Source organism: Atta colombica, unplaced genomic scaffold (genome assembly GCF_001594045.1).
Source record: "Atta colombica isolate Treedump-2 unplaced genomic scaffold, Acol1.0 scaffold261, whole genome shotgun sequence".
NCBI classification, from domain to species: Eukaryota; Metazoa; Arthropoda; class Insecta; order Hymenoptera; family Formicidae; genus Atta; species Atta colombica.
Window position 1 is genome coordinate 135,315 of NW_017259361.1, and position 12,679 is coordinate 147,993.

At 29.6% G+C, this 12,679-nt stretch overlaps 4 protein-coding genes across 6 annotated transcripts in view; 2 read left to right on the forward strand and 2 right to left on the reverse strand.

Moving 5' to 3' along the window:
- Nucleotides 1-2,497, forward strand: part of LOC108689262 — a 6,380-nt gene extending 3,883 nt beyond the window's left edge. Inside the window, exons 5-10 of the mRNA XM_018195972.1 lie at nt 1-149; nt 236-424; nt 511-688; nt 747-1,084; nt 1,970-2,106; nt 2,298-2,497. The exon at nt 1-149 is cut by the window's left edge and continues 8 nt beyond it. Coding sequence (XP_018051461.1) covers nt 1-149; nt 236-424; nt 511-688; nt 747-1,084; nt 1,970-2,106; nt 2,298-2,448 — 1,142 coding nt within the window. The 3' untranslated portion in view covers nt 2,449-2,497. The remainder of the gene's footprint in view (nt 150-235; nt 425-510; nt 689-746; nt 1,085-1,969; nt 2,107-2,297) is intronic.
- Nucleotides 2,459-5,031, reverse strand: LOC108689261 (ATP synthase subunit g, mitochondrial). Its single transcript, XM_018195971.1, has 2 exons — nt 4,872-5,031; nt 2,459-2,881 (listed from the first exon to the last, which is right to left on the reverse strand). Exons 1-2 carry the CDS (start codon nt 4,912-4,914, stop codon nt 2,622-2,624), a joined length of 303 nt encoding a protein of 100 aa, XP_018051460.1. The 5' UTR covers nt 4,915-5,031; the 3' UTR covers nt 2,459-2,621.
- A 762-nt stretch (nt 5,032-5,793) lies between these two features.
- LOC108689264 (dehydrodolichyl diphosphate synthase complex subunit NUS1) lies at nt 5,794-9,936 on the forward strand. Its single transcript, XM_018195976.1, has 5 exons — nt 5,794-5,974; nt 6,052-6,379; nt 9,037-9,153; nt 9,445-9,694; nt 9,774-9,936. The coding sequence occupies exons 2-5, from the start codon at nt 6,079-6,081 to the stop codon at nt 9,862-9,864; spliced, it is 759 nt and encodes a 252-aa protein (XP_018051465.1). The 5' UTR covers nt 5,794-5,974; nt 6,052-6,078; the 3' UTR covers nt 9,865-9,936.
- LOC108689263 (brahma-associated protein of 60 kDa) overlaps nt 9,855-12,679 on the reverse strand; it is a 3,962-nt gene continuing 1,137 nt past the window's right edge. For 2 of the 3 annotated variants that reach the window (XM_018195973.1, XM_018195974.1), the window contains exons 3-7: nt 12,323-12,498; nt 11,656-12,001; nt 11,316-11,513; nt 10,947-11,205; nt 9,855-10,799 (exon numbers count right to left, since the gene is read on the reverse strand). In XM_018195973.1, the coding sequence (XP_018051462.1) occupies nt 10,393-10,799; nt 10,947-11,205; nt 11,316-11,513; nt 11,656-12,001; nt 12,323-12,498 (1,386 nt within the window). In that variant the 3' untranslated portion in view covers nt 9,855-10,392. The remainder of the gene's footprint in view (nt 10,800-10,946; nt 11,206-11,315; nt 11,514-11,655; nt 12,002-12,322; nt 12,499-12,679) is intronic. The other variant, XM_018195975.1, reaches the window with a different exon arrangement.

Consider the following 12,679-nt stretch of genomic DNA (forward strand, 5'->3'; position numbering starts at 1 on the left):
CGAGATGTACGATTTCTGTAGCAAGCATTATCTATCATGTTGCAAAACTTCTTTCACGTGATAATCAAAAAATTTTCATTCAAACAGCCTTGCCATATATAGTGCAATGTTGTTTAGGACAGCAATTTAATGCACGTGTTTATAATCAGGCAAGTAAAATGTGAAACAATGATTAAAGTGCGTGTGTAAATGTATATCTCATTGATTTCATTCATTTTAATTTTTTTTTGTCTAGTTCATTTTGACACAACTGTATGAATTAATGAAAACAAATTATGGGGATAATAGTATATCAGATTATAAAGGTATATATCAAGCAGCTGTGATTGGTTTGCAACAAGAAAGTTTGACAAAAAATTCATTTAGAATACAGGATGATTTTTATTTTTCCAATTTTCATCCGTTCAATGATTACTGCTTACAGGTACATGTAAATGCACGTTTATCTTCAAGAATTGAATTATTTGTAAATATTGATAATGTATTAATTCATCATTTTGACGTTTATAGACGATTTATTATCAATTGCCGCGTTTGACTAATGTAAATTGTGACGAATGGATTAGTCCGGACGTATTTAAAGACTTAATGTTTATGGAAAACGATTGTCATCCTCTACAACTTTGTAACACAGGTTCATTTCTGACTAAAAGTACACCTTCCGTATATCTGACAAAATCTTTTGCAGGTAATAAATTAAAACGGTAACAAAATGTTGCATAAGATATAAAATAATTACGTTACAGGTGATACACATGGCGATTCATTAGAAAATAATGTTGAAATTTATATGGAAGGTTTGAATGATATTCAGAAAAAGATCGATCCATCAAAGTCTACAGGTTTATGTGGTGATATTTTCGAAATAATAAATGAATTCATATTTTTGCAAGATACACAGTTGCAGAAAGGGCTAATAGTTGTAGCTTCTTTTGTCGATCGACCACCGAATTTAGGAGGCATCGCTAGGACATGCGAGATATTTGGAGTTAAAGCACTAGTCGTTGCGAATGCAGATTGTGTAAAGGACAAGGAGTTTCAGTATCTCAGTGTTTCTGCTGATAAATGGTTAAATATCCTGCAGGTACTTGCATAGTTTATTTCTCAAATCTATATTTAAAAAATTACAAATAATGACTTTCTGCAATTTGGCATATAAACAATTTCAATTTTTTTTTTTTTTTTAATTAATACACAGTCTTTAGCTTTTGAAAATATTTTTGCTTATTTACCAGTATTATCTCAGATTATGTCTCAGAAGCAAGAAACAAATTCTTTGAATTAATATTTAAATAGAGTAAATAGCTAATTACTGACAATGTCCCCCAAATATTACAATTCGATCGATCTTAAAACTCCTGAAGTCACCACAACCATATTTAATCGTGACGTCAAAAGCGAGAAATGACGCATTAATTTTTATGTGTATTTGTAAATAAGACATTTGAAGAACAACAAAAGTCACATCGAGTCACTTTTTTTAAATGAAACATTTTATTTTTTCCAGAATCTAATAACCTTGTGAGCTTTTCAAAAAAAATTTAATAAGTTTTCTTTTAAACCAGTATTATACTTATTGAGAGTTATTAGGCTTAAGTAATTAGCATTACCCGAGCGCCGGTATTAGCATTACCCGAGGTGTCCGACCAACGGCTAAAAAAATCTTGAATCTTGAATCTTCAGGATTATGACTTTGTCATAATGTGAATATTGTTCGGATAATATATGTCAAAATCAAGATTTGGAGATTGTTTCTCTTATTTTCATTTTTACGTATTTTCATTTCAAGATACATAATCGATCGCCTGACATCACAATCTGAGATAGTAATAGCGAGTAAACATGAGTCTTAAAGATGATTTGAAAATATTAAAATTTTGGAATATTTATTTCTTTGAAAATTCTTTATTTATCAAGTTTATTGATTCAGCTTTCTCGAAAAAACGTTACAATATTTTGAAATCCTTAGGTAAAGCCATATGAATTGCAGAAATTCTTGTTAAACAAGAAGAATACAGGATGGTCTTTAATTGGGATAGAACAAACGGTCAATAGTACAAATTTGATGACAACAACATTCGAGAAAAGGACTATTCTCGTTTTAGGGTAATTAAATTTCGACTTATGAAAACTTTAAAGTCTTGAGAATATATATTGGGTTGTCCGGAAAGTTCGTGCCGACTATCCTATATAATTTAATAAATGTATACTAAAATTTAAATCTTCTGCGTTTCAATTTTCCTTCAACATCGGCACGAACTTTCCGGACAATCCAATAATTAAAAACTATTTTGTAGAAATGAGAAGGATGGTATACCAGCTAATTTCATACCACTTTTTGACAAATGTGTAGAAATACCTCAAGTTGGTGTAACACGATCGTTAAATGTCCATGTTACTGCTGCAATTTGCATATGGCAATATGCGAACCAACATATATTAAAATAATTTTTCTACATTTATAAGATATAAGATAATGTTATTAAATAAATGTATTTTCAACAAAACAAAAGATTTTATTACATTGTAATATTTGTTGAAAGAAATGTTTGATTTATATTTTTATATATTTACGGGTAAGTCTAATTTATACAGAATTCTGTATAAAATTATACGTGTACTTATACATCATATCCAACAATATGTCGCTTTCCGATACATTCTCCAACAAAGAACCAGCAATATATTTCAATAGCTACTAAGGTATTTATGATACCTTCACGCACGGTAACATCACGATAACGCCCAGTCCGTGCAGAATGGATCAATTGTGAAAATCCACTACGAATTGCAGAGACGTCTTTTAGGGTGGGTGGCGTCAGTTCTACTTTGGCATACTGCAACCATACTTGTAGTACAGGTTTTGCGTAATTAACACCAACTGCAATTCATATATATTATTTAGTTTTATTTAATTCTTTAAATATAAATCTCATGTGTACATACATACACATACACGCGCGCGCGCATATGTATGTGATACAAATAATCAAACTATAATGAAAATAAAAATTTACATTTTTTGTAGCAAAAGATTTTAAATACACTATATATACATACATTAACTTTTCTTGTCATCATCATTATAAATGATGATAACATCATTATAAATCAATACAAATTAACAAGAAATTTTAATTAAATTGAATTTTAATTTACTTAAAATGTTGTCTTTTGCTACATACACATATATGTAATTACAGAAATGCTAAGTTAATTTCTTTAATTTTTGCAATATGAGATATGAAATATTTCTTGTGAAAGAGTTAGGTAAATTTTCAGTAAATTTAAAAAATATATTCGTGTTCTTATATTTGTATTTTTCAAAATTTATTCTTAAAGACTGTGTTCCGAAATTGCCAATATTGAAAATCTATGATGTATGTAATATAAAGCTGACAGTAAATTCGGAACACAGCTAAAGAAAGGAGGATTTTAAATTAGGGCCGTTTTTCGATTATAATGAAAAAATTCCAAGATATACAAATTATACATTATATTAAACTACTCAAATATGGAGTCAAATGGTATATTGTTTATCTTGGGGAAAAGTCAGAAACATGAGAGAAATCGTGATTAAAACAAATAAATATATCATTTATGCAAAAATATATTATTTATGAAAAAAGTAAGAAAAAATAAAATAATTGAGCAATGAGAATCGTAATATTTAAACTCGCAGACGCTTCTTTTTGAGAAGAAAAATACTGCAAGACGTACAATTTGACGAACATAATAGTATTTTATTATAATCTCTATATTGAAGGTGTTAGTAAGAATAGAATAATACACAAACATATTATAGACGCTTTTGACGCTAGTAATCATTCCATTCTTGTTGTTTATCAAAGAGCAAGGATAAATGATAGTTGTAAGCGTTATGAATTAGTGAAATGCAACATTCTGACAAAATATGAAGCTTATTCTACAACATGCTTTTTGTTGTTTTCTGCTTTTTGCTATTTTTTACATCTTGTCTTTTTGCTTCTTATCCAGATTTTTGTTTTATATTTGAGATAAAAATTAATGAACTTCGAAAGAAGAAACATATAACAAGAAATACAATTGTCGATAAAACGCAAAGGAGAAAAAACAAGAAATAGGAAACAAAGAGCACATTGTAGAATAGACTTGAAAAGCATTATCATTGTTTTTTTAAAATACTTATAATATCTCTATTATGTGTTGCTATCATACATCCTGAAAAAATATATATTTATTGAAAAAATTCTATGTAATCATTTTTTAGACGTAAATCAAGAAATTTCAAAGGCAAATTTTTCCATGATCCTTACATATCTTCAAGATAAATGATATACCACTTGAATCCACTTAAATAACCATTTAATGATACATATAATTTGTATATCTTAGAACTTTTTCATTTTGGCTGAAAATTCTTAACGTTTTTTTTTAAATTGTTTCATGTGGATTTAGAATTAATGTAGCTGCTTATCTTTCTGGAGGTATAATTTTTCCTCATGTAACTTTTTCCCTAGAGCAGAAATATAAAAACTGGAAATTTATTTTGATATATTTACATACATAAAAATGTTCACGTGTCAGAAAAAATGTTACATGATTCGAAAAATTTTGTACTTGTTCAATCTTGATTTGTTGAAAAAACATAATCTCAATATAATATAAAATTTAATTGCCAGACAGGATTTAACGATTTAACAAGACATTTAATACAAAAAATCAACAAAAAAAAAAGAAATTTTATTGCCTTAGGTTTACGTGCGTAATTACTTACAAAGTTAATTTAATATGAAATATTACATAATACGGTGCACGAATTACACGATCAGTTCTTGCTTGAAATAATTATATGATAAATGTATAATGACAGAATTTTAAAATATCCGTACGTTTTACCAATTCGGTCGATTTTGAAACAAACTGTGCCATCATCTGCTTATTTTATCTCTTGAGAAAGAAATAAACGGATCCTGTCAGACGTCAAAGTTAAAGACGATCTACACTGTATCGCAAATATCGCAAGCCGATATCCGCCATACAATACACCATAGTGGAAGAAAACAGGTTAGACAACTTAAGGCTAACGGCTATTTTCACATTAGAGGTGGAAAGTTATCGATAGTGGTACCGTTCGATTATGCGATAGTTTTTTTAAAAATAAAATATCGATATATCGATATAGTCCTATCGAAAATTTTTAAATTATTATTATTTAGTATTACGTTATAGGTTAAAACCAAAAACCTGAATAAATTCTATCGTATTTTATATATTAGAGAGAAACCTGAGAGAAGACATGATGACCCAAAACCTGTAATCACAAAATACTGCCGCGCATTACTGCCTTCTGACAAAGGATGCAAACTACATAGCAACGTCCAGGTTTATATAATCATGCTACATTGTGCTATAAATCAAATATCGATTTATTATCTCCAGCTTTGAAAAATGAATGATGGGCCCTAAGAAAAGTGGACGTTGCTATGTAATTTACATTCATTTTGTCAGAGGGCAGCATTTTGCAGTTTCAAGTTTTGAGCCATCATGTCCTCTTTTAGGTTTCTCTCTAGTGGAAGTATTACACTTTTAGTTTTAAATAATTTGCTAGGACTAGTAATCTCGTAAAGATTTCTGAAAAATGAAAAAAATAGATAACCAATAGTTCCCGCTATATTTTGCGCGACTATCGTATGACTATCGATAGCAAAAAAATCTATCGATATATTAAATTAAGGTTAGATTGTCGATATTATTGGTAGTTGCTATCGATAGTTTTCTATTCCCCACTTGTATTCTTACACACCTTTTGATTACATCATAGATCCTTTTCATCATAGAGCCTATAGTCTTTGAAACGTTTGATGACCAGTTAGAAGAAAGAATTTTAGAAACTGATCAATGAAAAAACGCTAAAAAACGTTTGCAACATCGCATTGACCATACTCTTATTATAGGTTCTCTACATTACATTGCTTACATCCTTGTAGGCGTAGTAAGTTGTGACTTTATATATAGCCAAGTATTTGATAATTCACGTCAGTTTACGTCCGATTATGCTGTGCGGTGTAGACGCGGCAGCGGAAGCGCGTCAGCAGTATGGATGCATTTCTTTCTACACTATTAGTGCTCTTACATCTTTTATGTAAGTTGCACAATGCGATCTGTGACGCGTGCAATGCGGTGTATCGGAGATGCACGAAGCCCTGGTGGGCGAGCACGACGGCGGAGCTTGACACGTTGGCCCGCTCGTTTGATAGTACAAACAAGATACCCAGGCACTTGGTGATTATATTCGGACGTCTCGGACTATGTGATGAGTCTGTTCTAGACTGTGTGCGCATAATTGGATGGTGCATTTCACTTGATATACCTTACATCAGCTTCTTTGATCGTAATGGTAATAAAATAAGATTCGAATTAATATTACTATATCTATTACATGAAATCATCGCGAAATGAAATTCAAAAGAGAAAAGAAAGCGTTTTATGTGTATATTATAAGGGAAAGGGGGTAAGATAACCAAGTAAGTAAGGTAACAAATTGTTAATAATTAATGAAGAGCAGACTCATTGCTTAACTCATTAAAGGTTTTAGAATACATAATCTATTATATATATAGTTTGAATTCAATATAATTCAATATCACAAAATTATATTAAGAAATACATTTTTCATGCATTCGCATGTAATTTTGTAGTATTTGTGTATAAAGAATGACACAGTTATAGTAAATACTTTTATTTTTTTAATATAATCGCAATATTGTGTAAACTAAAAGCGAATAAAGTAACGCGTTAATATTTTTTTATTTTTCACATTGCAATAGCTTTATTAATTAAATAAAAATATACGATAATCGTGGATAAGATAAATGTACAACGAATGTTGTACCTAATCATCTAAACTTGATTGCATAGTGTGTATCAAACGTAGGCGTGACTCAAATGTTAAAAATTAATGTAATTAAAAATTAATTATTAATTCGTTGATATTGATTACTTACTTGTAAATTTTATTATATACAATTTATCAAGTTCATCATTTTTAAATAAAGTATTATATTATTAAATATATAAGGAAAGTTGTGTGTCATATTATTCACATTAGCAAAATTTCACAATAGTGGGGCACAAATTCAAAAAATACAAATTTACTGCTATAAGAATACAAATTCTCTGCTGAAGCAGTAAATTTGTTTTTAAAGCAGTGAACCACTTCTGTGACAGGAAATCTGAAGTATTAATTGTTGAAGTTGATGATTATTAATATCTTGATAGTTATAGGGCAGAGCGATACTTTTTTCTTATCAAATCTTTATTTTTACGCGAAAACAAATTTAATTAAGTTTTTTATTTACGAAATTTATAAATTTTATAAATGTTTCATTTTGTTCATATATTTTTTTAAAACTCGTAATATATTGAAATATATAAACGTATCATAACGAATAATAACTTTTTCTGTTCATAAAAAATTTATTTGTACTCTTCGTTATCTTACCCATTATTAATAGTCATTTTACTCACATATAAAATAAATCTGCAATATGCTGTATTCGGACAATTAGTTTCGTGATTGTATATACAGTAAGTGCAAAAAATATTTGTACAGAGAAAAATGTTTTTTAAAAAACTTTATTTTTAAAATGTAAATATTATCTAGCGAGAAATGATTCATTGAACTGATGTCGACCCGATATCAGTACGATGATTTCAACATCAATTCCTAAGTTCGGCGTTTAATTGACGATTATTTCTTGTTGGGTAATTAACAATTTATTCATAAAGAATAAAATAGACTATATGTTTCTTAAAATTATATATACGAAAAGGATGTGTATTAATTATGTATTATTTATATAATGAATACATTCTGTCCTAACGTAAACAATCAAGCTTCGCATGTATTCCTGATTTTAGAAGCTAAATTTGTTGAACGAATACTTTTTGAGCATTCAAACAATACAATTTTTAATTTCCGATTATTTTTCAGATGACATATTTTTTATAATTAATACATCTTTCTCGTATATATAATTTTAAGAAACATATAATTTATTTTATTCTTTATGAATAAATTGTTAATTACCCAACAAAAAATAATCGTCAATTAAACGCTGAATTGACATCAAATGAAATCATACCGATATCAAGTCGACATCAGTTCAATGACTCATTTTTCGCTGAATAATATTTAGTTTTTAAAAATAAATTTTTTTTAAAAAACATTTTTCTCTGTACGAATACTTTTTGCACTCACTTTATATACAGTCACGAAACTAATTGTCCGAATACAGCATATTGCAAATTTATGTTTATTGTGTGTGTGTGTGTGTGTGTGTGTGTGTGTGTACGCGCGCGTGTGTGTGCGCGTGTGTGTATGTGTGGTGCACGCCCGTGTGTGCGTTTACATTGCGAATTTAATAAGTATGTTTGTAAAGTCGTGTAAAATCGATGTGGTAAAACGATATCGTATTTTGACAATTTTAACTGATATTCGTAATTTGCTTTTAAATTTAACCTTCGCGTTAAAAACACGCGTGTAACCTCTGGAATTACATGTGCGCTGGTTTTATAGAGGGAATACAGATAAAATTTATTTTTTACGTTTCGGCTTTCTAAAATATTTCTTCAGTATCAATATAAGATATCAAGGCATTTTTTTTTCAAAAAAATGTAGAGGATACACACGGGAATCGCTCAATGCCGGTGAAAAGCGCGGGAAATGTAAGTTTTGTGCAAAAATATAACCACCACTTTCAACTGTAACAAATGTTTTCATTTTATTTGCAAAAAATATTCGATGATAACTTTTTATTTACAATAATTGTATTGATTATTTGCAATAATTGTAATACGATTGAAAACGAATAAAGCATTTTTTTGTTTTTGAGATATCCGATTATATCCAGATATTCGGGAGATCGTGTATAAATAAATTAACATCATACAAAAAAACATATTATAATTTATGAGAAATGATATTTTTCAATTTAAGAACAATAACAAACAATTATATAAATTTCAGTTTCCGATTTATTGTTTTTTTTTTAGGTTTCTTGAAGAAAAATGAATTTATTCTTAAAGAAGAATTCGCGAAAAAGCGACCTGATCTAATAGAGTGTATTACTTGGAATCCACATGCAAAGGCACGTCAAAATGGAGTAATTGGTAGAGTATACTATTTTCTGTTTTACTTCAATAATCTTAAGAGCATTCTACGATAAGTTGCAAACATTCAAATAGTAGCATCCATAATGATTATTGGCGCGAAGCATTATGATATATAGGCGATGGGTTAAAAGTAACGATTCGTTACTTTTCTAAGTAACATTAATACTTTTCGTATTATTTTTAACGAAAAGTAACTAAAAATAAACGAATAATGCGTTACTTTTTTGAGGTAACATTCCCAACTCTGAGAAGTATTTCTAATTGTGCGACTGCATGCTTTAATTACAGAAAGCAAGTCAAAAATAAATGTATCGTTACTATCGGATATAGATAATAAAGGAAAAATAGCAACATTGACGCAGTCATTAGCAAAAATTGTGTCTTCGGGGAATCTTGATCAGGAAAAAATTACGATTGAATTAATCACCGAAGAATTACAAATAAAAGGGATGCCTGATCCTGATCTTGCTTTAATATGTGATTATTCTTGTTCCACGCATGGTATATTACCATGGCACACAAGAACGACAGAATTTTTGTAAGTTCATAAGAAATATCTGTCAATAATTTACAAAAAAAATCTTATTTTTTAAAACTAACAATTTCATTTTTTCCAGAATGTTGCCGCTGTACGTTAATATTCCAGTGAAAGATTTCACATGTCTATTGGGGAAGTATAACAAATGTGTACAACGGCATGGTAAATAACATGTAATTGTTCTTATTTATACAAGAGATATCGCGTTGCAGTAAGAAGAAATAAATTACCATAAAAACTGAATTTCAAATATGATTATTTTACATACTCTATAAGTGCAAAAATCAATTTTTGTGATATACATTAATATTATAAAAAAAGATCGTGCATTAAAAGAACATACATTGTACAAGATATTTCATAGAAAAACTATGCATTTTCCATTGATTCTTTCTTCAGTTTATATAGATCGATTTGATATTTGAATTTTGAAATTTAATTGTAAATGTGATTGTTATGTAACTACAGATGTAGAAACAGCAATTTGTCTCATTAAATTTTTATTTTCACATAGGCGTAAAATTTTTTTTTGCATAATAAATGCAATCTTTTCGCATAATCTACATTAATATTACAAATATGTTTTGAAAGATAAACCACAATAGCGTTACATGTAATAATTATAAAAGCGAACATTTATGAATATCTTACATAGCTTTATGATAAAATGGTCAAATATAGAATTTTTAATAATAGTTTTACGAGTTTCTGATACCCAATGCTTGCTCCAATTCTGCTCGTTTTTGTTGCACTTTTGTATAAAAGTAACGACACACGGCTTCCTGTGCCCAAGGCTGATAGTAAAATTCAGCTCTCCGTTCTTCTTCCGGATTCCCAACAACGTCAGTCATGGTCTTCAAATCTCTAGTCTGAGAGATGATCCACTTATTGATAAACTGTTGCGGATCTTTAGCGAAACTCAGAAAGAATTCACGATTGGTCTTCAATTGATTAATTGTCTCGACGGTTTCATGAATCTTATTATCCAGACTCTGGATTTCCTGCTGGCTCGCAGTTGATAGCAAGAAATTATTCATTTGCGTCTTTAATGTATCATCTACTTCTACATCGATGTCGTAACACGCGGTTTGTTTTGTTTCTGTTCCTGAATAATATAAATTTTTATATCAGATGTTCATAATGAGCTATAAAGTAAGTAATTGCAATGCAATATATATTTCACTTATAAAATCGCCTCTAAAATAATATTTATTCTAAAATAATATTTATTAAGATAAAAGTTGCATCTCACCTTCTACGCTTATAACATGATTTATCACAATGGGATCAGGTGGATGTAATAATGGATTCAGTCGTTGTGGTATCTCAGCGAATTTCATTCGTGGGCAGGCAAATATCTGTTCCAAGTATTTATCACAGTTAATAAATTCTCTCTCGTGACTGTCTTGGAGCTTGTGCGTTTTTATATATTGCCAAAGCGCGGATATGATGACGGGTCGCGTTTGCGTATGTACGCCTAATAATCGCGCTAATCTTGGGTCCAATTTAAACTGGAATGTAATTAACAGAAATTAAATTTAAGATTAATACAAATAGACTAAATCAATTGTGATAAATTACTTGTGTAACAATTATCGATTAATTTATGTAAAAGGATTACCTGTAGTGGTTGATAATCAAGAAGAAGAAGGATTGTACAGCGAACATTCTTGTCACCTGGTCTTTTAACTTGAAATCCATCGGTTTCCTGAGTAGTCAACGTGCGATGCCACTCGACCAAATGATTATCAGGACCATAGAGATCTTTGTCCAATTCTATTACCAAACTTTTGAAGAAAGATGAGAACTTTCGTTTTACCTGTGAAATTAATATAGTTATTGTTGAATATACGTATTTATATATGAAATATTTATACTTACAAATTGGATTATACACACGTATTTATTTACTTGTTTATTAGTAATGTAATTATATTTCTTATTCCGTTCTATTATTATACCTTATTGGGATCATTTTTAGTATCATCTAAAAGACGTCCTTCTACTCTAAGTTCCCAAGATGCTACAGATCCTTCTTCTCCTTCACCCGCCTCTTTAGCCGGATAAAATGTGTTTGAGATAAAAATACGTAATTTTCGCTTCTGCTTCATTGGACGCTTTAAAGCTTCCTGAATATCGAGACGTTTTCGCATTATAGTTGCATCCAACTTTCTTTCGAATGCCAATAAGTCCATATAAGCTTGCGACTCTGGTACCAAATCACGCACTTTTTGAGGCAATATTTTGTCTGCCAATTTCTTCTTTTTCTTTGATGTGGAATGTGAAAAATCACTGTTCCAAAAATACCTAAATGAGTTTATTCGAAAACCATAGACACAGAAATTATAAATAATTCTGTAAGCCGTGAGTTGCAGTGGTTAAATCCCTAACAAAATTTGGTTTCAATAAATAGAAAGAGTAGAAATATCAAGTTATAAGTAGGAATAATACATATACAAGTTATATATATGAAAAAATAAAAGGATAAACATGCAAGAGTAAGGATGAATAAAAAACAGAAAGTAGTCAATTATTAAAATATCTAATTAACAAAGAAATACACAATTTACATACAAGATAAATATAAAGCGTTTGTCTTAAGTTTAAATTTCTCCAGATTATACTTACGGTTTTTGCTGGGACATAGGAATACGTTGATCTGCACTTCTTTTTCCAACGGGTGGTGTAGGCATTGGGCCCTGACGCATATTTGAGTAAGGTTGGTTTGGTCTCATTATTCCACCTGGGCCAGGCCCAGCATTACCCATTTGTGGTGGCGGAGTAAATCCAGATCTCTGTTGCATCTGCGACAGAAAGTCACATATGTCATCCAGGCACAATTATATGATATCAATAAAAAAATTATATAATTTCCATTGTAATCGTTGTATAATTAATCAAAAAATATATTATTTGGAAAACTATGGCTGAATCATTCTCTGTATTCGATTGTTTAATCAAAAAGTAGCTCCATATATATATATA

What these genes read in the sequence shown, in the direction of transcription:
- LOC108689261 (XM_018195971.1), bottom strand. Translation starts at nt 4,914, where the DNA reads ATGATGGCACAGTTTGTTTCAAAATCGACCGAATTGGTAAAAC. An exon ending in ATCGACCGAATTGGTAAAAC is followed by an intron (nt 2,882 to 4,871) that starts GTACGGATATTT and finishes TATGAATTGCAG; the next exon opens with TTGGTGTTAATTACGCAAAA.
- LOC108689264 (XM_018195976.1), top strand. Translation starts at nt 6,079, where the DNA reads ATGGATGCATTTCTTTCTACACTATTAGTGCTCTTACATCTTTTATGT. An exon ending in ACGTCAAAATGGAGTAATTG is followed by an intron (nt 9,154 to 9,444) that starts GTAGAGTATACT and finishes CTTTAATTACAG; the next exon opens with AAAGCAAGTCAAAAATAAAT. An exon ending in ACAAGAACGACAGAATTTTT is followed by an intron (nt 9,695 to 9,773) that starts GTAAGTTCATAA and finishes CATTTTTTCCAG; the next exon opens with AATGTTGCCGCTGTACGTTA.